At 41.6% G+C, this 22,805-nt stretch overlaps 1 protein-coding gene across 3 annotated transcripts in view; it reads left to right on the plus strand.

The window, feature by feature from the left end:
- NUP98 (nucleoporin 98 and 96 precursor) overlaps window positions 1–20,942 on the plus strand; it is a 114,711-nt gene extending 93,769 nt beyond the window's left edge. For 2 of the 3 annotated variants that reach the window (XM_064365245.1, XM_064365246.1), the window contains exons 29-33: window positions 7,166–7,387; window positions 10,282–10,523; window positions 14,081–14,235; window positions 17,657–17,768; window positions 17,899–20,942. In XM_064365245.1, the coding sequence (XP_064221315.1) occupies window positions 7,166–7,387; window positions 10,282–10,523; window positions 14,081–14,235; window positions 17,657–17,768; window positions 17,899–18,116 (949 nt within the window). In that variant the 3' untranslated portion in view covers window positions 18,117–20,942. The remainder of the gene's footprint in view (window positions 1–7,165; window positions 7,388–10,281; window positions 10,524–14,080; window positions 14,236–17,656; window positions 17,769–17,898) is intronic. The other variant, XM_012456849.3, reaches the window with a different exon arrangement.
- The last annotated feature ends 1,863 nt before the right edge of the window (window positions 20,943–22,805 follow it).

Raw genomic sequence — 22,805 nt, forward strand, 5'->3', positions numbered from 1 at the left:
TTATGGGAGATCATACTGTATGTTCCCTGTGCCTGGCTTTTTTGATTCTGCATAATGATTTTGAGGTTTTTTTCATGTAATGTATCAAAAGTCAGTTTGGGGTTTTTTTTGTGGGGGTGCCTGATTTATGTATCTGTTCATTTGTTGATGGACAGTTAGGTTTTCTTATTTTTGGCTTTTGATAAATCTGCTATGAACATATATACCCAAAAGTGATTATATCATTTTATATTCCTACCAATAATGTGTAATATCTCTAGTTGCTCCAAATCCTCTTTAAAATTTGTTATTTTAAAGAGGATTTTAAAGAGATAGCAGTTTTTAAAATTTTACCATTTTATTGGGCATGCAGTGTCTTGCTTTCTGTGTGTGTGTATCTGTGTGTACATGTTATTTAAAAAATGCAGGCAGCCGGGCACAGTGGCTCACACCTGTAATCCCAGCACTTTGAGAGGCTGAGGCGGGTGGATCAGGGTGTTTGAGACCAGCCTGGCCAACATGGTGAAACCCAATCTCTACTAAAAATACAAAAATTATCTGGGCATTATGATGGGTGCCTATAATCCCAGCCATCTGGGAGGCTGAGGCAGGAGAATTGCTTGAATCTAGGAGGTGGAAATTACAGTGAGCCAAGATTGCACCACTGCAGTCCAGCATGGGTGATGGAATGAGACTCCATCTCCAAAAAAAAAAATGCAGGCCAGGCATGGTGGCTCACGCCTGTACTCCTAACACTTCGGAAGGCCAAGGCAAGCAGATCATTTGAGCCCAGGAGTTCGAGGCCAGCCTGGGCAATATGGCAAAACCCTGTTTCCACTAAAAATAAAAAAAGAATTAGTCATGTATGGTGCTCTGTAGTCGTGGCTACTCGGGAGGCTGAGGTGGGAAGATCACCTGAGCCTGGGAAGTCAAGGCTGCAGTGAGACATGATTGCATCACTGTACTCCAGCCTGGGCAACATGAGTGAGACCTCTCTCCAAAAAAGAAAGAAATGCACAGTGGTTTATGTGTCCAACAATAATATATTAGCACATGCTATTATTATTTCTAACCATGTAATTGGAACTAGCTCAGAGTTGGTGTTTTGTTTCGCTTTTTAAGACAGGGTTTTGCAGCTGGGGACGAAGGCTCACACCTGTTATCCTAGCACTTTGGGAGGCTGAGGTGGGCAGATCACAAGATCAGGAGATCGAGACTATCCTGGCTAACACAGTGAAACTCTGTGTCTACTAAAAATACGAAAAATTAGCCAGGTGTGGCGGTGGCATGTGCCTGTAGTCCCAGCTACTCAGGAGGCTGAGGCAGGAGAATCGTTTGAACCTGGGAGGCAGAGGTTGCGGTGAGCCAACACCGCATCACTGCACTCTAGCCTGGGCAACAGAGTGAAACTCCATCTCAAAAAAAAAAGGACAAGGTTTTACTCTGTCACCCAGGCTGGTATGCAAGTGGCATGATCATGGCTCACTGCAGCCGCAACCACCCAGGCTCACACAGTCCTCTCAACTCAGTCTCCCAAGTAGCTGGGACTACAGGAGTGCATCTCAGCTTATTCTCATATTTTTTGTAGAGACAGGATTTTGCCACATTGCCCAGGCTGGTCTAAACTCCTGGGCTCAAGTGATCTAACTGCCCTGGCCTCCTGAAGTACTGGGATTACAGTTGTCAGCCACTGCACGCAGCAGAGGTCTTCTAACATTATATTAGAAATACTTAAGGTTTTCTTTTTTTTCTCCAGTCACACTAATAGTTCACATCTCATTTCAAATCTTCAAGGTGATTTCTTTTAAACATAGGGTATTTAAATATATATGTCATTTTTTTTTTCTGACACCCAGTCTCACTCTCCCAGTCTGGAGTACAGTGGCGCGATCTTGGCTCACTGCAGCCTCTGCCTACCTGGTTCTAGCAATTCCCTGCCTCAGCTTCCGGAGTAGCTGGGGTTACAGGCATGCACCACAACACCTGGCTAATTTTTGTATTTTTAGTAGAGATACAGTTTTGCTATGTAGGCCAGCTGGTCTCAAACTCCTGACCTCAAGTGATCCTCCCACCTCAGCCTCCCAAACTGCTAAGATGACAGGTGTGAGTCACTCTGCCCAGCCAGTATTTAACTATATTAATTATATAGAATTAATATAGCTCTTTATTGTAGTAAAATGTAACTAAAATTTACTATTTTTACCATTTTAAGCACAATGTTCAGTGGCATTAAGTACATTCACATTATTATACAATTATCACCACTCTCTCCAGAACTTTTTCATCTTCCCATACTGGAAATTCTCATTGTGGTTTCATTTCCATTTCCCTAATGCCTAATGATGTTGAGCACTGTCATGTGCTTATTTACCATCTGTACATCTTTGCTAAAATGTCTATTCAAGTCTTTTGTCTATTTCTTCAAAAGGTTGACTTACTATATTGTAATAATTATGTATTCTAGATATACTTACTATATATTATAAATTTTATATTTTATGATATAAATTTTTATATTCTCCACCATGTGGACATGGTTTTTCATTTCCTTAAAGCTTACACTGTACAATTTGTTTAAAAGATTTAGCCTGATGAGATTTTTTTATTTTTGTTTTTTTTTTTTGAGACAGAGTCTTGCCCTATCACCCAGGCTGAAGTGCAGTGATGCGATCTTGGCTCACTGCAACCTCCTCCTCCTCCCAGGTTCAAGCAATTCTCCAGCGTCAGCCTCCTGAGAAGCTGGGATTACAGGCACACACCACAACGCTTGGCTAATTTTTGTATTTTTAGTAGAGACAGGGTTTCACCATGTTGGCCAGGCTGATCATGAACTCCTGACCTCAAGTGATCCACCTGCCTTGGCCTCCCAAAGTGCTGGGATTATAGGCGTGAGCCACCTCACACAGCCAATTTATTGCTTTTAAGGAATGTATTTCACCAAAGTCACAAAATTTATTAGCATAAATTTATTAACATTTCCTTGTTAACCATTTTAAATATCTGTAGGGTCTTTAACAACATCTCTTTCCTTTTGATATTGGTAATTTGTGTTCAATAATTGTGTCCTCTTTTTTTATTGGTTGGTCTACCTAGAGTTTAGCAATTATATTGACCTTTTCAAAGAACCAGCTTCTGGTTTTATTGGTTATCTTTATTATTTATCCAACTCATAATGGTTTATCAACGTAAATTTCAACGTAAATATAAACCTTCTAGAAGAAAACAAAGCAGAAAATTTTTGCAACTGTACGTTAGGCAAAAAGTTTCTTAGGTAGACACTAAATGCACAATTCATAAGGGAAAAAATGGTAAATTGGAGTTCAACAAAATTTCAAAACTACTTCTCATTGAAAGACAATTAAAAGAATGAAAAGATAAACCATAGACTGGGAGAAAATATTTGCAATTCATAGATCTGATAGAGAATGTGTATCCAAGAACACATCAGAACTCCGAAAATTCAGTAATTAGAAAACAGGCCAGGTATGGTGCCTCACGCCTATAATCCCAGCAGTTTGGGAGAAGTGGGACAATCACTTGATCCCAGGAGTTCAAGATCAGCCTGGGCAACATAGTGAGATCCCATCTCTATGAAGAAGAATTCTTAAATTGGGTGGGCATGGTAGCATGCACCTGTAGTCCCAGCTACTTAAGAGGCTAAAGTGAGAGGATTGCTTGAGCTTAGGAGGTTGAGGCTACAATTGAGTCTTTTTTTTTTTTTTTTTTTTTTTAAGACAGTCTTGCTCTGTGAGTCCAGTGGTGTGATCTTCTCAGCTCACTGCAACCTCCACTTCCCGGGTTCAAGAAATTCTTGCGCCTCAGCCTTCTAAGTAGCTGGGAATACATGCCTGTACTACCACACCTGGCTAATTTTTGGATTTTTGGTAGAGACAGTGTTTTACCATATTGGCCAGGCTGGTGTTGAACTCCTGACCTCAAGTGATCTGCCCTCCTCAACCTTCCAATGTGCTGGGATTACAGGTGTGAGCCACTACACCCAGCTCTGTTTATTTTCTTGATCATGATGGTGATTTTACAGATGTCTATGTATGTTAAACCATAGTGTACCATAGATATGTACAGTTGTAAATATGTCAAAGAAAGAAAGAAAAGGATACCTCAAAGTACCAGAAATGAAGAGAGAAACCAAAGCCAGAATGGGATAGTAAATGTAGCCTTGTTCTTTTGAAATGTATAATTAGTATGACTAAAACCTTTAGCTAAAATCCATACCTTCTTGCTTAAAAATGGTCCAGAATTTCTGGATTTGGTCAAAAAGGTCATGCTGTTGGTGATATTCCTGAAGTCTGCTTTTTATTTTTTTTTTTTTTGAGACCGAGTTTCGCTCTTGTTACCCAGGCTGGAGTGCAATGGCGCGATCTCGGCTCACTGCAACCTCTGCCTCCTGGGTTCAGGCAATTCTCCTGCCTCAGCCTCCTGAGTAGCTAGGATTACAGGCACGTGCCACCATGCCCAGCTAATTTTTTGTATTTTACTAGAGACGGGGTTTCACCATGTTGACCAGGATGGTCTCGATCTCTTGACCTCGTGATCCACCCGCCTTGGGCTCCCAAAGTCCTGGGATTACAGGCGTGAGCCACCGCGCCTGGCCTGAAGTCTGCTTTAAGGTTGTCAAAGTAGCCAGTGCCTCTCTTTTGGCCCTATACAAAGGCAAGAAGGAAAGACCAAGATCATAAAATTTAATGATGAAAACACTGTAGTAATAAATTTTCATATGCCAAAAAAAAGGTCCAGAATTACATTATCCAGGAGAATAGCCACTATTCATATGTGACTATTTAAATTAATTTAATTTCCTTTTTTTTGAGACAGTTTTGCTCTTGTTGCCCAGGCTAGAGGGTAGTGGTGCTATCTCAGCTCACTGCAACCTCCGCCTCCCAGATTCAAATGATTCTCCTGCCTCAGCCTCCCAAGTAGATGAGATTAGAGGCACACGCCACCGTGCCTGGCTAATTTTTCTTTTTGTTTTGCTTTGAGATGGAGCCTCACTCTGTTGCCTAGGCTGGAGTGCAATCTCAGCTCACTACAACCTTTGCCTCCCGGGTTCAAGTAATTGTCCTACCTCAAGCCTTCTGAGTAGCTGGGACTACAGGCATGCACCACCACATCCCCCTAATTTTTGTATTTTTAGTAGAGACGGGGTTTTGCCACGTTGACCAGGATGGTCTCAATCTGTTGACCTCGTGATCCTCCCGCCTCAGCCTCCCAAAGTGCTGGGATTACAGGCATGAGCTGCTGCACCTGGCCTAATTTTTGTATTTTTAGTGGAGACAGGGTTTTACCATGTTGACCAGGCTGGTCTTGAACTCCTGACCTCAGGTGATCCACTGCCTTGGCCTCCCAAAGAGCTGAGATTACAGGCATGAGCCACCACACTCAGCCAATTAATTTTTTTTTTTTTTTAACTTTTTTTTGAGATGGAGTCTTGCCTTGTCACCCAGGCTAGAGTGCAGTGGCATGATTCAGGGCTCACCACAACCTCTGCCTCCCAGGTTCAAACTATTCTTCTGCCTCAGCCTTCTGAGTAGCTGGGATTACAGGCACCCGCCACTACGCCCAGCTAATTTTTGTATTTTCAGTAGAGACAGGGTTTCCCCGTGTTGGCCAGACTGGTCTTGAACTCCTGACCTCAGGTGATCCGCCAGCCTTGGCCTCCCAAAGTGCTGGGAATACAGGCCTGAGCTACTGCCCCTGGCTTTTTTTCTTTTTGAGACAGAGCTTTGCTCTTGTCATCCAGGTTGGCATACAATGGCATGATCTCGGTTCACTGCAACCTCCGCCTCCTGGGTTCAAGCGATTCTTCTGCCTCAGCCTCCATAGTAGCTGGGATTACAGGCACCTGCCATCACACCTGGCTAATTTTTGTATTATTAGTAGAGGTGGGGTTTCAACATGTAGGCCAGGCTGGTCTCGAACTCCTGACCTTAGGTGATCTGCCCACCTTGGCCTCCCAAAGCGCTGGGTTTATAGGCATGAGCCACTGCACCCGGTCCTATAGCTACATTTTAAATATTTACTAGCCTCAGATAGCTAGTGGCTTTCAAATTGGTTGATGCACAATGTTTTGTTCAATAGCACTGGTATGGAAAACCTTTACTCATTACATAAGGAGGTGTAAGGAAGTTGTAAGATGTCTGAGATCTTAGTTGAAAAGGAAAAATTATTGTTTGGTAATCTAATCCTCACATCTGTAAAACTTGCAGGTGTGGGATCTTAGTTATACTACTCGTATGTATGTGAATTGCAAGCTAAGAACTTGTTATATAAACTGGTTTGGGACCATTAAAATCCCTGGGCTCCCAGCAAAAGAAAAAGAAAAAATTATCTGCAGGGGCTGGGGCACGGTGGCTCACGCCTATAATCCCAGCACTTTGGGAGCCGAGGTGGGCGGATCACAAGGTCAGGATATCAAGACCAGTCTGATCAACATGGTAAAACCCCGTTTCAACTAAAAATATAAAAATTAGCTGGGCATGGTGGTGCACACCTGTAATCCCAGCTACTTAGGAGGCTGAGGCATGAGAATCGCTTGAACCCAGGAGGCAGAAGTTGCAGTCAGTCGAGATCGTGCCACTGCACTCCAGCCTGGGTGACAGAGTGAGACCCTGTCTCAAATAAATAAACAAACAGCAGGGACGCTTTCAAAACTCAGGGCACCTGGATTTCTACGTAAAGAATGATATCTACTGAAGACAAAAAAAAAAGAGGTAAAAATTACTAGCCTAGAAGGAAATAATCATTATGAAGACTAATTAGCTGTTCAAACAGGAGAATTAGCACCCAATAACTTCAGATTATAGAGCAATCTGAAAGATAGTAAGGTAACTAAATTTTTTACATGGTTAAGTGATAGACATTATAATGAAGGAATGCAAGGGTGAGAATTTATCAGGATGGTAAAATACATACACCAAACCATTACCAGCAAACCTGTTAGATCATACAGCCTCAGAAGAGAAGGTGCCTTGTTTCTTTATAGAATCTAAAGTCTGGCTGAACCCAGAGATAAAATAGTCTGATGAAGCATAGTCTCAGAGGGAGAGAAGGCCTATAATGCTTTTACCCTCAGGTTCTTTGATTGTCTTAGACATAACCAGAACAGTTGACGTATCAGTACAGGCTGTCTCCTGGTTGCATATGGTGACTCTCAACACATTCTCTGCAGATACTATGATCTCAACCAGCTGCTGGAGCCTCGAAGCATAACAGCAGATCCTTTGGACTACCGCCTAAGTTGGCACTTGTGGGAAGTGCTGAGGGCTCTTAACTACACCCATCTCTCAGAGCAGTGTGAAGGTGTGCTACAGGCCAGTTATGCTGGCCAGCTGGAAAGTGAGGGTCTCTGGGAGTGGGCCATCTTTGTCCTCCTGCACATTGACAACTCATGGTGAGTGAGAAGCCATTGAATGCACTGGGTGTATCTAGCACTACAGGGCAATTCCAAAGGAATCACAGTCTTTTAGGGTTCAGTTCAGCAAGTAATTGTGTAGAATGTGTGTTAGAGTCAACTTTTTGATAAACCTCAAGATAGTTAAACCCTTAGCCCCAGACTGTTTGTGTATTCATGTAAACCAGTTAAAAATGAAACTGCCTTTGATTAAGTGCCAAATTGTAATATTTATCACAAAGTGCCTCAGCAGTCTGAAGAAAAAAGAGATCTCTGTGAACTGCATTGATTAGAAAAATTCTTTCCAGAGGTAAGAGTCAAAGAACCTATAACATTGGAATAGGAAATAATGAAGTGAAAATGAGAGGATATGCCCAGATGGGACAACAGCATAATGCTTGGGCCAAAGAACTAGTCACTTAATTTCAAATCAAAACTATCCTCCTCATTGTGGGCTCTTCTCAATCCCAGATTCAGGTGAATGTGGCATTTTTAGGAATTACACAGAAAATAGTGCTGGCTGAGCTGCCTCAGTCACTCCATGGCAGTAGGTTAGCAAAAAACCCTCTGCTTTTTCTCTGACTTGCTTTTTCTTTGGTCATCCTTTCACCGACCCAACCCTTACCTCAGTCACTCCATGGCAGTAGGTTAGCAAAAAGCCCTCTACTTTTTCTCTGACTTGCTTTTTCTTTGGTCATCCTTTCACTGACCCAACCCTTAAGTTTGATAGTATTGTATTTATTAACACAACCTTTGCTTAGGCATATATGTTTTGGTTCTCTGTCCTGAAAGAGAACTGGAGAAATGCCTTTTCACTACAGCTTGAACAAGGTAAAGGCTGGAGATTTTTGTTAATGGTAGCAGTATGATGTTACAATAATTACCAAAAAATGAACATTTATGTAGTACTTTAAGTGCTTTTATGCATGTTTATACTCTACACCATATATATTAACTGTTTTATGTTCATTATGACCTACAAGATAGACACTCTTATTATCTCTGTTTTACAGATGAGTAACCCAAGACACAGAGCTTAACTTTTGTCCAAGGTCACACAGCTAGTAAATGGCAGAGTGAGGTTCCAACTTTTGTCCAGAGTCTGTGCTCTTATCACTGTGCTGCACTGTTGTGTTGTATGGTGTGGAAGGAAATTAGGTCTAAATTCTAGATCTATCATGTACTCACTTTGACCTAGGATAAAGCTTACTTTTGACTTTGGGTAAAGATACTCTCCAAGCCTCTTTTTTTTTTTTTTTTTTGGCCTGTAAAAAGCATAACATTAGTTCCTGTTCAAAGTTGATTGTGAAATTAAAAAGTAAAAGTATAAACCACCTAGCACAGTCTTCTCATTAAGCAATTTCTCTTTCTTCTTCCCCTTAACAGGGAATGAAATGACTCCAGGCTATTTTTTTAAGTATATTTAAAAACAGACATAAGGGATTTCACGTTAAAAGACTGGCTGATAGGATGACTATGTTTCAGAGTTGACTGTGGAGAAGATCCTGTTTCCTGAAAAAAAGGAGGCATTGTGATGACAGTGGGGGGGTCATTAAAAAGCCTAGGATTCAGAGAAGGCGCCACAATGAGAATAGTTTTGATCTAAAATTAAATTACTAGTTCTTTGGCCAAGACATAAAAGGACTCTCCTTAAAGAGGCTTTGATCTAGAGGTGGAGAGAGAATGAATTAGGAAAGTTGAGGGCTTTAGAGAAGAAACAAAGACCTGGAAGAGACATTACCTTTTAAAGCTATTTTGTTTACTTGTATTGACCATGTGGGAGAAAGGGAAAAGAGAAGGTTGGAAACTAACTTAAGAGGATTGCTCTGTGGAACAGAATTCTCCCATCCTAGTCCTTGATCTTCTAGGTGGTGGCAAGGAAATGTTACTGGATAGGAAATAAGGAAGAAATCCTAGCTGGGGTAAGCATTTTCTGGGGAGTGGGAAGCCATTCCTAGATTCTGATTTTTTTTTTTTTGGTTACCTAGGCTGGAGTGCAGTGGCACAATCATGGCTCACTGCATCCTTGAACTCCTAGGCTCAAGCAATCCTCCCACATCAGCCTCCGAGTAGCTGAGACCACAGGCACATGCCACCATGCCTGGCGAATTTTTAAAACTTTTAGTAGAGACAGGGTATCACTGTGTTCTCTAGGCTGGTCTCAAACTCCTGGGCTCACATGATCCTTTCTCTTTGGCCTCCCAGAGTGCTCTGGGATTGCAGACTTGAGCCACCATGCCCAGCCCCAACTTTTTGAACATGAAAATACTTTATTTTATTTTTGAAAATTAATGCTCTGTTATTTTAAAAAATTGATACTGTTGTGATTGCCTTTGATTTTTTAGTGAAGCTTAAAGTGATCAAGACCCATAGTTTAGGTTGGGTGCTGTGGCTCACACCTTTAATCCTAGCACTTTGGGAGGCTGAGGCGGGTGGATCACCTGAGGTCAAGAGTTCGCGACCAGCCTGGCCAACATGGTGAAACCCCATCTTTACTAAAATTACAAAAATTAGACAGGCATGGTGGCGGGTGCCTATAATCCTAGCTACTTGGGAAGCTAAGGCAGGAGAATCCCTTGAACCCAGGAGACAGAGGTTGCAGTGAGTTGTGATTGTACTACTGCACTCCAGCCTGGATGACAGACTGTCTCAAAAAAAAAAAAAAAAATTGATGTCTGGCTCCCACTCCTAGACGTTTAATTAGCAGGGAATGCAACCTAAGGTAAGATCGTGCCATTGCACTCCATCCTGGGCAACAGAGCAAAAACTCCATCTTAAAAAAAAAAAAAAGACCTGTAGTTTAAGAGAATGCCCCAAGAGCCACTCTAAGCTGCCTAGGGCAGCCTTCTCCATGAATAAGGATGGGATTTATTCTAGATTATCTCTCCCTATAGCATACGTGAGAAGGCTGTTCGAGAGCTGCTTACCCGACACTGCCAGCTTTTGGAGACCCCCGAATCTTGGGCTAAGGAGACTTTCCTTACCCAGAAGCTCTGTGTGCCTGCTGAATGGATTCACGAGGCCAAAGCTGTGCGAGCGCACATGGAATCTGACAAGCACTTAGAGGCCCTCTATTTATTTAAGGCTGGGCACTGGAACCGCTGCCACAAGCTCATCATCCGGCACTTAGCTTCTGGTGAGTGCTGGGGCCCACATCTCCTGGAATCACCCAAAATTCTTCCAACCTCTGAACTTCCGTGATGGAGTCAGACTAGAGATAAGACAATGTGGGACGTGGCCAATTTGAATCAAATCACACTGTGCAAAAACTCTCTGCAGAAGAAGCTTAGCCAGAATAAGGAGGTAGAGGAGCAGGAGTACATAGCAATATTGTTATCATTTCCCAGAAATATCCTTGATGGATGCTCATTATTAAATTCTGTGTTTACTTATGGGAATTTTGTCCAACACCAGAAATAATCTCCTTAGGGACCTGAAACTAGAAATTCTTCACATTTTCCATTGGAGAATTTCAGAATACAGGCATATCTCATTTTGCTGTACTTTGCAGATACTACATTTTTTTTACAAATTAATGGTTTGGAAAACTCTGCACAGAGCAAGTATATTAGCAGCATTTTTCCAACATGTGCTTACTTCATGTCTGTCTCTGTTTCACATTTTGTTGGTTCTCACAATATTTTAGACTTCTTCATTATTTTATCTGTTATGGTGATCTGTAATTAGTAATCTTTGATGTTGCTATTTTAATTGTTTCAGGGTGCCACAAACTGCACCCATATAAGATGGTGAATTGATAAATGCTTCTTCAACTTGCCATTCCCATCTCTTTCCCTCTCTTCAGGCCTTCCTATTTCCTAAGACCCAATAGTAGTGAAATTAGGCCAGTTAATAACCCTACAGTGGCCTCTAAATGTTCAAGTGAAAGGAAGAGTAGCACAACTCTAACTTTAAACAAAAGCTTCAAGTGATTAGGTGTAGCGAGATAAGCATGTTGAAAGCCAAGATAGGCCAAAAGATGAGCCTCTGCCAAACAGCCAAGTTGTGTTAAAGGAAAGTTCTTGAAGGAAATTAAAAGTGCTACTGCAGTAAACACACAAATGATAGGAAAGTGAAACAGCCTTATGGCTGATGTGGAGAAAGTTTTTGTGGTCTGGATAGATGAAACCAGCCACAACATTTCCTTAAGCAAAAGCCTAATCCAAAGCAAGGCCTTAACCTCCCTTCAGTTCTGTGAAGGCTAAGAGAGGTGAGGAAACTGCAGAAGAGAAGTCTGAAGCTAGCAGCGGTTGGTTCATGAAGCTGTCTTTCCGTAACATTAAAGTGCAAGGTGAAGCAGCAAGTGCTGATGGAGAAGCTACAGCAAATTATCCAGAAGATCTCACTAAGATCACTGATGAAGGTGTCTGCACTAAACAACAGATTTTCAGTGTAGATGAAACTGCCTTCTATTGAAAGAAGATGCCACCTAGGACTTTCATAGCTAGAGAAGAAAAGTCAATGCCTGGCTTCAAAGCTTCAGAGAACAAGCTGACTCTCTGATTCAGGCTAATGCAGCTGGTGACTTTAAGTTGAAGCCAATGCTCACTTACCATTCTAAAAATCATAGGGCCCTTAAGAATTATGCTGAATCTACTCTGCCCGTGTTCTGTAAATGGAACAAAGCCTGGATGACAGCACTTCTGCTTATAGCTCAGTTTACTGAATACTTTAAGCCTGCTGTTGAAACCTGCTCAGAAAAATATCTTTCAAAATATTACTGTTCGTCGATGAATACACCTAGTCAGTCAAGAGCTCTGATGGAGATATACAAGGAGATTAATGCTGTTTTCATGCCTGCTAACACATCCACCCTGTAGCCCATGGGTCAAGGAGTAATTCAGCTTTTAAACCTTATTATTTAAGAAATACATTTCATAAGACTATAGCTGCCATAGGTAGCAATTTCTCTGATGGATCTGGGAAAGTAAATGAAAACCTTTTGGAAAGGATTCACCATTGTAGGTGTATTTGTGGGCAGTGTACAGTGGCTTATACCTGTAATCCCAGCACTTTGGGAGGCCAAGGCAGGCAGATTGCTAGAGCCCCAGGAGTTCACGACCAGCCTGGGCAACATGGTGAAGGCCAGTCTCTACAGAAAATACAAATACTAGCTGAGCGTGGTGGCACATGCCTGTATTCTCAGCTATTTATGAGGCTGAGATTAGAGGATCACCTGAGCCTGGGGAGGTTGAGGCTGTGGTGAGCCATGATCATGCCAGTGCATTCCTGCCTGGGCAACACAGTGAGATGCTGTCTGGGTGGATTGAGGGAGAGGAACATTAGTGATTGGCCAGGCATGGTGGTTTGTGCCTGTAATTTCAGCTACTCAGTAGGATGAGGCGGGAGTATTGCTTGAGCCCAGGAGGTCGAGGCTGCAGTGAGCCATAATCATACCACTGCACTCCAACCTGGGTAACAGAGGGAGACTCTGTCTTAAAAGAAAAAATAAAAAGAACATTTGGGGCCAGGCATGGTGGCTCACGCCTATAATCCCAGCACTTTGGGAGGCCAAGATGAGCGGATCACTTGAACTCAGTAGTTTGAGACCAGGTTGGGCAACATGGTGAAATCCCATCTCTACCAAAGATACAAAAAATTAGCCTGGCATGGTGGCACACACCTGTGGTCCCAGCTATTGGCGGGAGGCTGAGGTGGGAGGGAGGATCACTTGAGCCTGAGAGGCAGAGGTTGCATTGGGCTGAGATGGCACCACTGCACTCCAGCCTGAGTGAGAGTGAGACTCCAACTAAAAAACACAGAAAGCATTTGTGATTCATGGAAGGAGGTCAGAGTATCAACATTAAATAACAGGAGTATGGAAGACGTTGAATCCAGCCCTCATGGATGACTTTGAAAGCTTCAAGACTTTAATGGGAGGAATATCTGCAGATATGATGGAAACAGCAAGATAACTAGAAGTGGAGCCTGAAGATGTGACTGAACTGGTGTCGCTCATGAAGAGTTGCTTTATATAGACAAGCAAAGAAAGTGGTTTCTTGAGGTGGAATTTGTTCCTGGTGAAGATGCTGTGAACATTGTTGAAATGCCAGCAAAGGATTTGGAATGTTACTTAAGCTTAGTTGATAAAGCAGCAGCTGGGTTTGAGAGAACTGACTTCCGTTTCTAAAGAAGTTTCACTGTAGGTAAAATGCTATCAAACAGCATGCCGTGCTACAGGGAAATCTTTCATAAAAGGAAGAGTCAATTGATATGGCAAACTTCACTGTTATCTTATTTTAAGAAATTAGTATAGCCATCCCATCCTTCGGCAACCAACACCCTGATGAGTCAGCAGCCATCAGCATCAAGGCAAGACCCTCCACCAGCAAAAAGATGACATGCTGAAGGCTCAAGTGATTATTAACATTTTTAGCAATAAAATATTTTTTAATTAAGGTATGTATGTTGGTTTTTACACATAATGCTATTATTGCATACTTAGTAGACAACAGAAGTATACTATAAATATAACCAAACAACCAAAAAATTTATGTGACTTTATTACGATACTTGCTTTATTGTGGTGTTCTGAAATGGAACCCACAGTATCTCTGAGGTATGACTGTATGTGCTTTTAATTCTGAAGTCCAACATTATTTCTCCTTGCTTTCTGTCTTCCTGCCATGTCTTCTGTACTTTTAGAAACCATGCACTTGTGCAGACATTGTTCTCAATATTTTGTTTCTTCAGATGCCATCATTAACGAGAAATATGACTACCTGAAGGGGTTCTTGGAAGACTTGGCACCTCCAGAGCGCAGCAGCCTAATTCAGGATTGGGAAACATCTGGACTTGTTTACCTGGACTACATTAGAGTCATTGAAATGCTCCACCATATACAGCAGGTACCTGAGATCCTGAAATTGCTGCCTGATTTTCCTTTTCTCAGGCCCTTACATCTTTAGAGCCCTCACAAGGCCTTAGTATATACTTGAGAACCCATTGGCAGAGATAGTACTGTAAAAGCAAGCAGGACATCTTGCTGAGGCTTATTTGATATAACCATTTTGACAGCTGTATTGAAACTTAAAAACGCTTTTTTTTTTTTTTTTTTTAATATATAAGATGGGGTTTCACTATATTGGTCAGGCTGGTCTCTAACTCCCAACCTCAGGTGATCTGCCCACCTCAGCCTCCCAGAGTGCTGGGATTACAGGTGTGAGCCACCGCACCAGGCCCTAAAAACACTTTTTTATGTTTATTACCAACTTGTGTGTGCATTCCTGAGGCTTGTCCATAGACAGTCCCTTTCCCTTGTTCAGCCCTAGTTTGATTGAAAAACTCAAAGATGAGAGATTAAGAATGGAGATTTGATGAGGATCATTGTTTCACACATCATTTGGCATGTTTTGAAATTGCAAAATGGTTAATTTGGCAGGTTTTAAAGTTGCAAAATGGTTAAGTCTTTATTAAAATGTCTTGGGTCAGTCTTTTTTTTTTTTTTTTTAATTGAAACAGTCTTGCTCTGTCACCCAGGCTTAAGTGATTCTTACACCTCAGCCTCCCAAGTAGCTGGGACTATAGTGGTATGCCATCACACCCAGCTAATTTTTGTATTTTTAGTAGAGACAGTGTTTCACCACATTGGCCAGGCTGGTCTTGAACTCCTGGCCTCAAGTCATCAGCCCGCCTTGGCCTCCCAAAGTGCTGGGATTACAGGCATGAGCTACTGCACCCAGCCTTAAGGTCAGTCTTTGTAGTCATAATATGGGTCTCCACTGCTTGCTTATGGTGCAAAAACTAAACTCATTATAATAAATATAGGATTTAAGTCCTTTTAGAGGCTTTTACCTTTCCAGCCTTACTCCTACCACTCATTTCACGTTCCAGCCTTGCTGGCCTGCTGTACTCACACTAAATTACTTCTGGTGTTTCTAACAAACCGTATTATGTTCCACACTTTACCGAGCACACCTAAACCCATCCTTTAACATCTAGGTTGCTGTTAGCCCTACTTCTCCCTCCTTTTCCCCCAGAGATAATTAATTGCACTTTCTTACTACCAAGATACTTAGTGCATTTTTCTACTAGTGTACCTGTCAGACCATGTTGTAGTTACTTATTCACATTTCCAGGTTGCCATAAGCCCCTTGTGGAGAAATCTTTTAAGATTAGAGGCACTGGAGTATAGAGGTTAACAGCTCAAGTTCTGGAATTAGACTCATCATTTCAATTCATGGCTTCCAAATTCACTGGCTGTGTAATCTTGTGCAAGTTAACCACCTCCTTTGTCTCTCGTCTGAAAGAAAAAAGTGGGTTGGGTAGACAGTGGTACAGATTATAGCTCATATCTGACAGATTTTCACAAAGGTTAAACAAAATAAATATGTTTATATATTTATTTTGTTTAAAATAAACAAAATACTATGTTTAACATAGTACCTTTCATATACTAAATACTTTTTTTTTTTTGAGGCAGAGTTTTGCTCTGTCACCCAGGTTGGAGTGCAGTGGCACAATCTCAGCTCACTGCATCTTCCATTTTCCATCTCCCAGCTTCAAACAATCCTCCTGCCTCAGCCTCCCCAGTAGCTGGGATTACAGGTGTGTGCCGCCACACCCAACTAATTTTTATTTTTAGTAGAGATGGGGTTTCACCATGTTGGCCAGGCTGGTCTCAAACTAGACCTCAAATGATCTACCCACCTTGGCCTCTACTAAATGCTTGATAATTGTTATCTATTATTATCCTCATCAAAGTTTCAACTCCTAGTATAGTGCCTGGCACATAATGGGCATAATTCAATGTTTGCTGTACTTTTAGTATGAATTAAGAGCATCATTTCTGAATAATCACTTGAAGAAACCACTTTCTCATTGAATATTGAGTAATTCATTCACACAACCTATTATTGAGAACCCACTGTTTGCCAGGCACTCTAGTGGGTTTGGGGAATATAAAGGTAAACAGTATGTGTTCTGCCCTTACCAAAGTGAAGATTTGGTGGGGGAGTTACATACAAGTAAAGCAGCAATTACTGTAGCATGATAAGTATAGGGATTAAACAAAGAGTACTGTCAGTATGTCAGCGCATAGCTGAATGTGGTGGTGCATGCCTGTAATCCTAGCACTTTGGGAGGCTGAGGTAGGAGGATTGCTTGAGACCAGCCTACACAGCATAGTGAGACCTCCCTTCTCCAAAAAATAAAAAAAAAGATCTCTTGTTATATAAAACCTTTCTAGTATTATCTTGTTCTACTTCTCCTCCTTAGCCCACATGTTACCATGTAAATCTCCTTGAATTCCCACCTTTTGGGGTTTTAGCTGTTCTCTTTGCTTGGAAAGCTGAACCCTCTCCTTGTTACTCAGGTCTCAACTTAAATATGACCTCCTTAAAGAAACATCTCTTATCCTCCAGTCTCAAGTAGCCGTCCAGTTTATCTCTGCCACATCCACCTGTTTAAATTATCTGCATGGCTTGTGATTTTTCAGGATTTATTACTGTTCCATGTTTTATTGTTTATTTTCTTTTTTTTTTTTTTTGAGACAGAGTTTCACTCTTCTTGCCCAGGCTGGAGTGCAGTGGCGTGATCTTGGCTCACTTCAACCTCCACCTCCTGGGTTCAACTGATTCTCCTGCCTCAGCATCCCAAGTGGCTGAGATCACAGGCATACGCCACCACACCCAGCTAATTTTGTATTTTTAGTAGAGACAAGGTTTCTCCATGTTGGTCAGGCTGGTCTAGAACTCCCAACCTCAGGTGATCCACCTGCCTCAGCCTCCCAGAGTGCTTTGGGATTACGGGCATGAACCACTGCACCCAGCCTTATTGTTTATTTTCTATCAGTTTCCTGAGAGCAAATAACTTGTCTTGCTCTTGATCCTCACCCCCACACCCAGCCTTTTTGGTGTTTGGGAAAGGGCTATAAACTTGGAGTCAGAGAACCTAAATTAAATATTGGTTTGGGCTGCATTTTTTACTTCCTGTGTGCTCTTAAGAAGTCATACCATCTCTCTGAACCCAATTTATCTTGATTTTTGGTGCTGTGTTAAAGCTTGCTGCATGGTTCAGGACCTCAAGACTTTCCTAGTCCAAAGCTGTGTACACTGTGTTACCTTCCTCTTGTGTATTGCTGCACATGTATTGCTACATAATTAATGCCTTGTCCTCCCCTAGATGGTGGTGGCTTGGCCCTGTGTCATCTTCTTGGGTCTTCCCCTCCTTCATCTCACTGTTGTTTCAAGATTTTGTATAGAGTCTATAGGTGGGATTGGAGTGATAGGAACTCCTCTTGTATTAATTGGCTTCTCTGCTTCTTTGTAGGTGGATTGCTCAGGTTATGACCTGGAACAGTTACACATCAAAGTGACTTCACTGTGCAGTCGGATAGAGCAGATTCAGTGTTACAATGCTAAGGATCGCCTAGCTCAGTCTGGTAAGCCTCTAGCCTCCCCACTCTTTCTGCCTTCTTGCTTCCTGTTTTTATGATTAGTACACCCCACCCTCAGTACCTACCACCTGTCTCCAGACCCATTCTCAGTGCTTACTCTACTTTTTCTCTCTAGACATGGCCAAACGTGTGGCCAACCTGCTGCGGGTGGTGCTGAGTCTGCATCATGCTCCTGATACAACCTCTGACTCGACACCAGACCCTCAGCGAGTCCCTTTGCGCCTCTTGGCTCCCCACATTGGCCGGCTCCCCATGCCTGAGGACTATGCCATGGACGAACTGCGCAGCCTTACCCAGTCCTATCTGCGAGAACTGGCTGTTGGGAGCCTGTGAGCCCCGGGCTCTTTCCATCACACTCACATGCCCATTCACACTCACCACACAGAGGTTCCCTGCCTTGTTTAGATTGGCACTGTTTACCATTCTCTGTGTTGGCTATAGTATCTACCCTCCCTCCCTGCTGCCACAAGCAGCATCCTCCACTTGTTCAGGGCTTTTCTTAATACTGAACATAGCATAAGGGCTTCTGGAACCCAGAAGAGGAGTCTCCTTTTACCATGCTCAAGACCATTCAATGTTTTTCCTTTTAAAAAATGGTCAATAAAGCTCTTTTGGCAGAATCCCACAAAGAACCAGGGAATCCTTTTTCACCCCTAGCCATTCGGATCTTATGACCCTCCATGCCAGCTACCCTATTCCTACCCTGGCCCTTTTATACTAGGACTCCTTAGGGGGAGTGAGACAGATGATAATGGATTCTTAACAGATGAACTATCCACAGAAGGAAGAGGGATTCCCTCTCTTAAGTAATTGGTTAGTTAACACTGAATTTTGGAGTCAAAGGAGGATTGGCCTGAGTTAGGAAACAGAACGGGATCTTTCTGGCACACTTAGGGCAGAAGTGAATGCCTGCCATGGAGGAGTTGATCTTCAAGGCTGGTTTTGTTTCTGCCTTTAATGTTCCATGAACACCATACCTTTGCTACTACCATGTGCAGGAGCCCTTGGTCACATGTGACATGTCTCTGGGAAGCTCCCAGAATTTGGTTTGGTCCCTGGTTTTCAGTCATCTTGCTGAGACTGTCTGGATTTGCTTGAAGAGTTTGGATAAAAAATGGCAGGTTGGGTAACCCTCCCTGTTCATCCCATGTTAGCTCCAGAGCATTTTCCACTCTCAGTCCACCCTTCCAGAAGCAACAACAAACCATGACTGAGGCAGGCATGGAGTTGGGTGTTAGGGGCAGGCAGAAAGCCTTTGCTACACTGCTGACAGCTATAGGGAGCCCCAGGTAATGGCATGAGATAGCCAGTGTTAGGGCTCTCAGGCAATATGGCCATACCTGGGTCTTTATGCATGAAAATTATGTAAAGGTTTTTATTAAAATATATATATATATATAAATGATCTAGATTATTTTCCTCGTTTTCTGAAGCTACTTTCTTAAAAAAATAAATAAATAAAAATGTTTATAGCATTCCTGGTATTGGCTTTCCCTTTGTATTTTTGAGCCTTCTTGCCCTGAGGATCTTTATGGTGGCTTTGTTTTATTTAGCCTGTTTTTGAATTTGCCTTTAAATGGAAATAGGCCATGGGTTGAAGAGAGAACAATTTGGTGCTAAACTGAGATACAGATTAGCCCGATGGCTAGATTTATATAAGGGCAGATTTAGGTGTAAGGGAGTTGATTATTGATTAATACTGATTCCTGTACGATTATTTATGCATGTAGATTCCCAGATCTCAAATTGCCCAATAGAATATACCATTCAAAGCCTCCTTGCTCTTCTACTCTAGTGGTTTTTGTTTTTAAACCTTGAGTGACATTTCACCTTTCTAAATCTAGATTCCCTTTTGTAAAGGGGATAATGATCCCTGATGTTACTTCACACAGGGCTGTTTTCAAGAGGAATCAATTGAGTAGCATAAATACTATTCCAAATCTTATTTTGATTTGTCAAGCTAGAGATGTGAGCAAATTCCAATTAAGATTAGACCAAAGACATCTGAGACTTTGAGGAATTCAGGGATGAGAAAGCAGAGTGGGTCAGCTCTGTGGCTGGAACTTCCATTTAACTTAGATGCATCAGGACAAGAGTTACTCAGCTGGAATCCCCTTCACTACTGACTCATAATGTAAACCTAAGTGAGTGACAGAGCATTATAGGACTCTTCCAACAAAGAACTCCTGACCTGGTCTCCTTTCTAGAGGAATGTTTCAAAAAGTGAGTATGCTATAGAAATGGTTAGCTCTTAGTGATGTTAAGAACTGTGGGCCAGCAGCAGTGGCTCACACCTCTTTTCCCAGCACTTTGGGAGACCAAGGTGGGAGGAGGTTTGAGGCCAGGAGTTCAAGACCATCCCAGGCAACATGACAAGACTCCGTCTCTAAAAAGAATAGTTGGGCATGGTGGTGTGTGCCCATAGTCCCAGCTACTCAAGAGTCTAAGGCAAGAGGATCGCTTGAGCCCAGGAGTTGAAGGCTGCAGTGAGCCATGATCGTGCCACCGCACTCCAGCCTGGGCAACAGAGCAAGAAAAAAGGGTTCTAAATCAGATATTTATCATAGAAGCCATGTAGCATAATAGAGAATATCAACTTCCAGTTCAAGTTAAGGGTGATGAACAATCTCTTCTACATTCCAAAATTCCTTTGAAATAGTAAAAAATGTTTTCATTTCTAAAAAAATGCTCAAAAACATAAAACAGGAGCCAGTTACCTCAAGATTTGATAGATCTGTGGAATCTACAACATCCAGATAATTTATTTTCTCAGCAGAACCCTGAAATAATTCCAAAATGAATGTTAACAGGTCTGGAGAATTAAATGTTAGAATAGCTGAGCAAAGGCCTGCAGAGTAGCTGCTCTTTTTAGATGTTTCATCTTTAGCTCAGTTTTGTTCATTCATATTTCCAGAAAATTGTCTCGGATTTTTTGTTATTCAAATAACCAGTTCTTAGACTTACTAATCAATTTTACTGGGGTTCTGTATGGTAATTATTAATTTCTGCTTTAAATGTTCATTTCTTAGGCTTTGCTGAGGGTTTGTTTAAACCTTGTATTGGTTGGGCACGATGGCTCACGCCTGTAATCCCAGCACCTGGGGAGGCCAAGGAGGGAGGATCCCTTGAGCCCAGGAGTTTAAGACCAGCCTGGGCAACATAGGGAGACCTCATCATCTCTTCAAAAAAAATGAACAAAATATAGCTGGGTGGTATGCACCTCTAGTCCCAGCTACTCAGGAGGCTGAGGTGGGATAATGGCCTGAGGCCAGGAGGCAGAGGTTGCAGTGAGCTGTGATTGTGGCACTGCACTCCAGCCTGGGCAACAAAACCAGACCTTCATATGTTTTTGCAGAGACAGGCTGGTCTCCAACTCCTGGGCTCAAGCAGTTCTCCCTCCTTGGCCTCCCAAAGTGCTGGGATTACAGATCTGAGCCACTGTGCCTGGCCTGTTTCCTAATCTCTTATTTTCTTTATTTTTGTCTCCTTGGGTTGTATTCTAGGTAATTTCTTCAGATCTATCTTGGAATTCATTGATTATCTCTCTTCAGCTATGTCTAATCTGCTATTTTAATATTTATATTATTTTCATAAGTTATATAGTATTAAATCATATTACACATACATCTATTTTTATTTTCTTTTTGAGACAAGGCCTTGCTTGGTCACTCAGGCTGGAGTGCAGTTGGATGATCACTATTTTGTTTTTAAAAGATGCAATGTAATTTAGAAAGGAATGTCTCCTTACCCCAATTATCTATGTTCAAATGCCAGGTCCACTGTTCTGTGCTATGGAATTTTAGGTAAATTATTCCTGTGTCTCAGTCACCACATTTGTAAAATAGAAACAATAATATCTTCCTTAAAGGGTGTTGTTTGAATCATGAATTAACTGTTAACATGCCCAGTGCCTGTGATCTCTTTCTTATTTCTGCGATTGTTTTCTTTTTTCAGCTAACTCTTATGAACTTTTGTTAACAGGTTTATTGAGGTATAATTCACTATCATACATTTACCCATTTAATGTATACAATTATTTTTACTATATTCTCAGAGTTGTGCAACAATCACAGTTGGTTTTAGAACATTTTCATCATTATCCCAGAAAATCCCTGAAGCCTTTAGCCATTATCCCTAAATCTTCCCAGCCCTAGATAATCACTAATCTACTTCTTGTCTCTATAGATAATTTGCCAATTCTGGACATTTCATATAAAAGGAATCATACAATATGTGCTTCTTTAACTTAGCATAATATTTCAAGATTCATTCATGTAGCTTGTATCAGTATTGTGTTACTTTAAATGGCCAAGTAATATTCCATTTTATGGTTATATGACTTATGACTTTTTTTTTTTTCTTTTAGAGATGGGATACTGGCATGTTGCCCAGGATGGAGTACAGTGGCTATAGGGCACTGTAGCCTCAAACTCTTGGGTTCAAGCAATCTTCCTGTCTCAGCCTCCTAATTCCTGGGACTACAGGTGCACACCACTCCACCTGGCTCAACTTTTTTTTATATACATTCATCAGTTGAATGACATTTGTACTGTTTCCATTTTGTGTCTACTATGAATAATGCTGGTATGAACATTCATATACAAGTTTTTGTGTAGAGACATGTTTTCATTTATCTTGAGTATACACCTAGAAGTGAAATTGCTGGAAGATATGATCCATTTTGAGTCAATTTTTGTGAAAATATAAATCTATGTATAGTTTCAATTTCCTTTTTGTTTTTTTGTTGTTTTTTGGGGTTTTTTGTTTTATTTTGTTGTTTGTTTTTTTGCTTATGGATATCTAGTTGTTCCAACACCATTTGTTGAAAAGACCATCCTTTCTCTATTGAATTGCCTTTGGTCCTTCGTCAAAGATCAGTTGACTATATTTGTGTTGATCTGTTTCCAAACTCTCGGTTCTATTCCATTGATCCATGTCTTAATTCTTTTGCCAATATCTCACTGTCTTGATTACTGTAGCTTTATAGTAATTTTTCATGTTTGGTAGTGTAGTGTCAGTTCT

Source organism: Aotus nancymaae, unplaced genomic scaffold, assembly GCF_030222135.1.
Source record: "Aotus nancymaae isolate 86718 unplaced genomic scaffold, 86718_ANA_hifiasm-v0.15.2.pri h1tg000059l, whole genome shotgun sequence".
NCBI lineage: Eukaryota > Metazoa > Chordata > Mammalia > Primates > Aotidae > Aotus > Aotus nancymaae.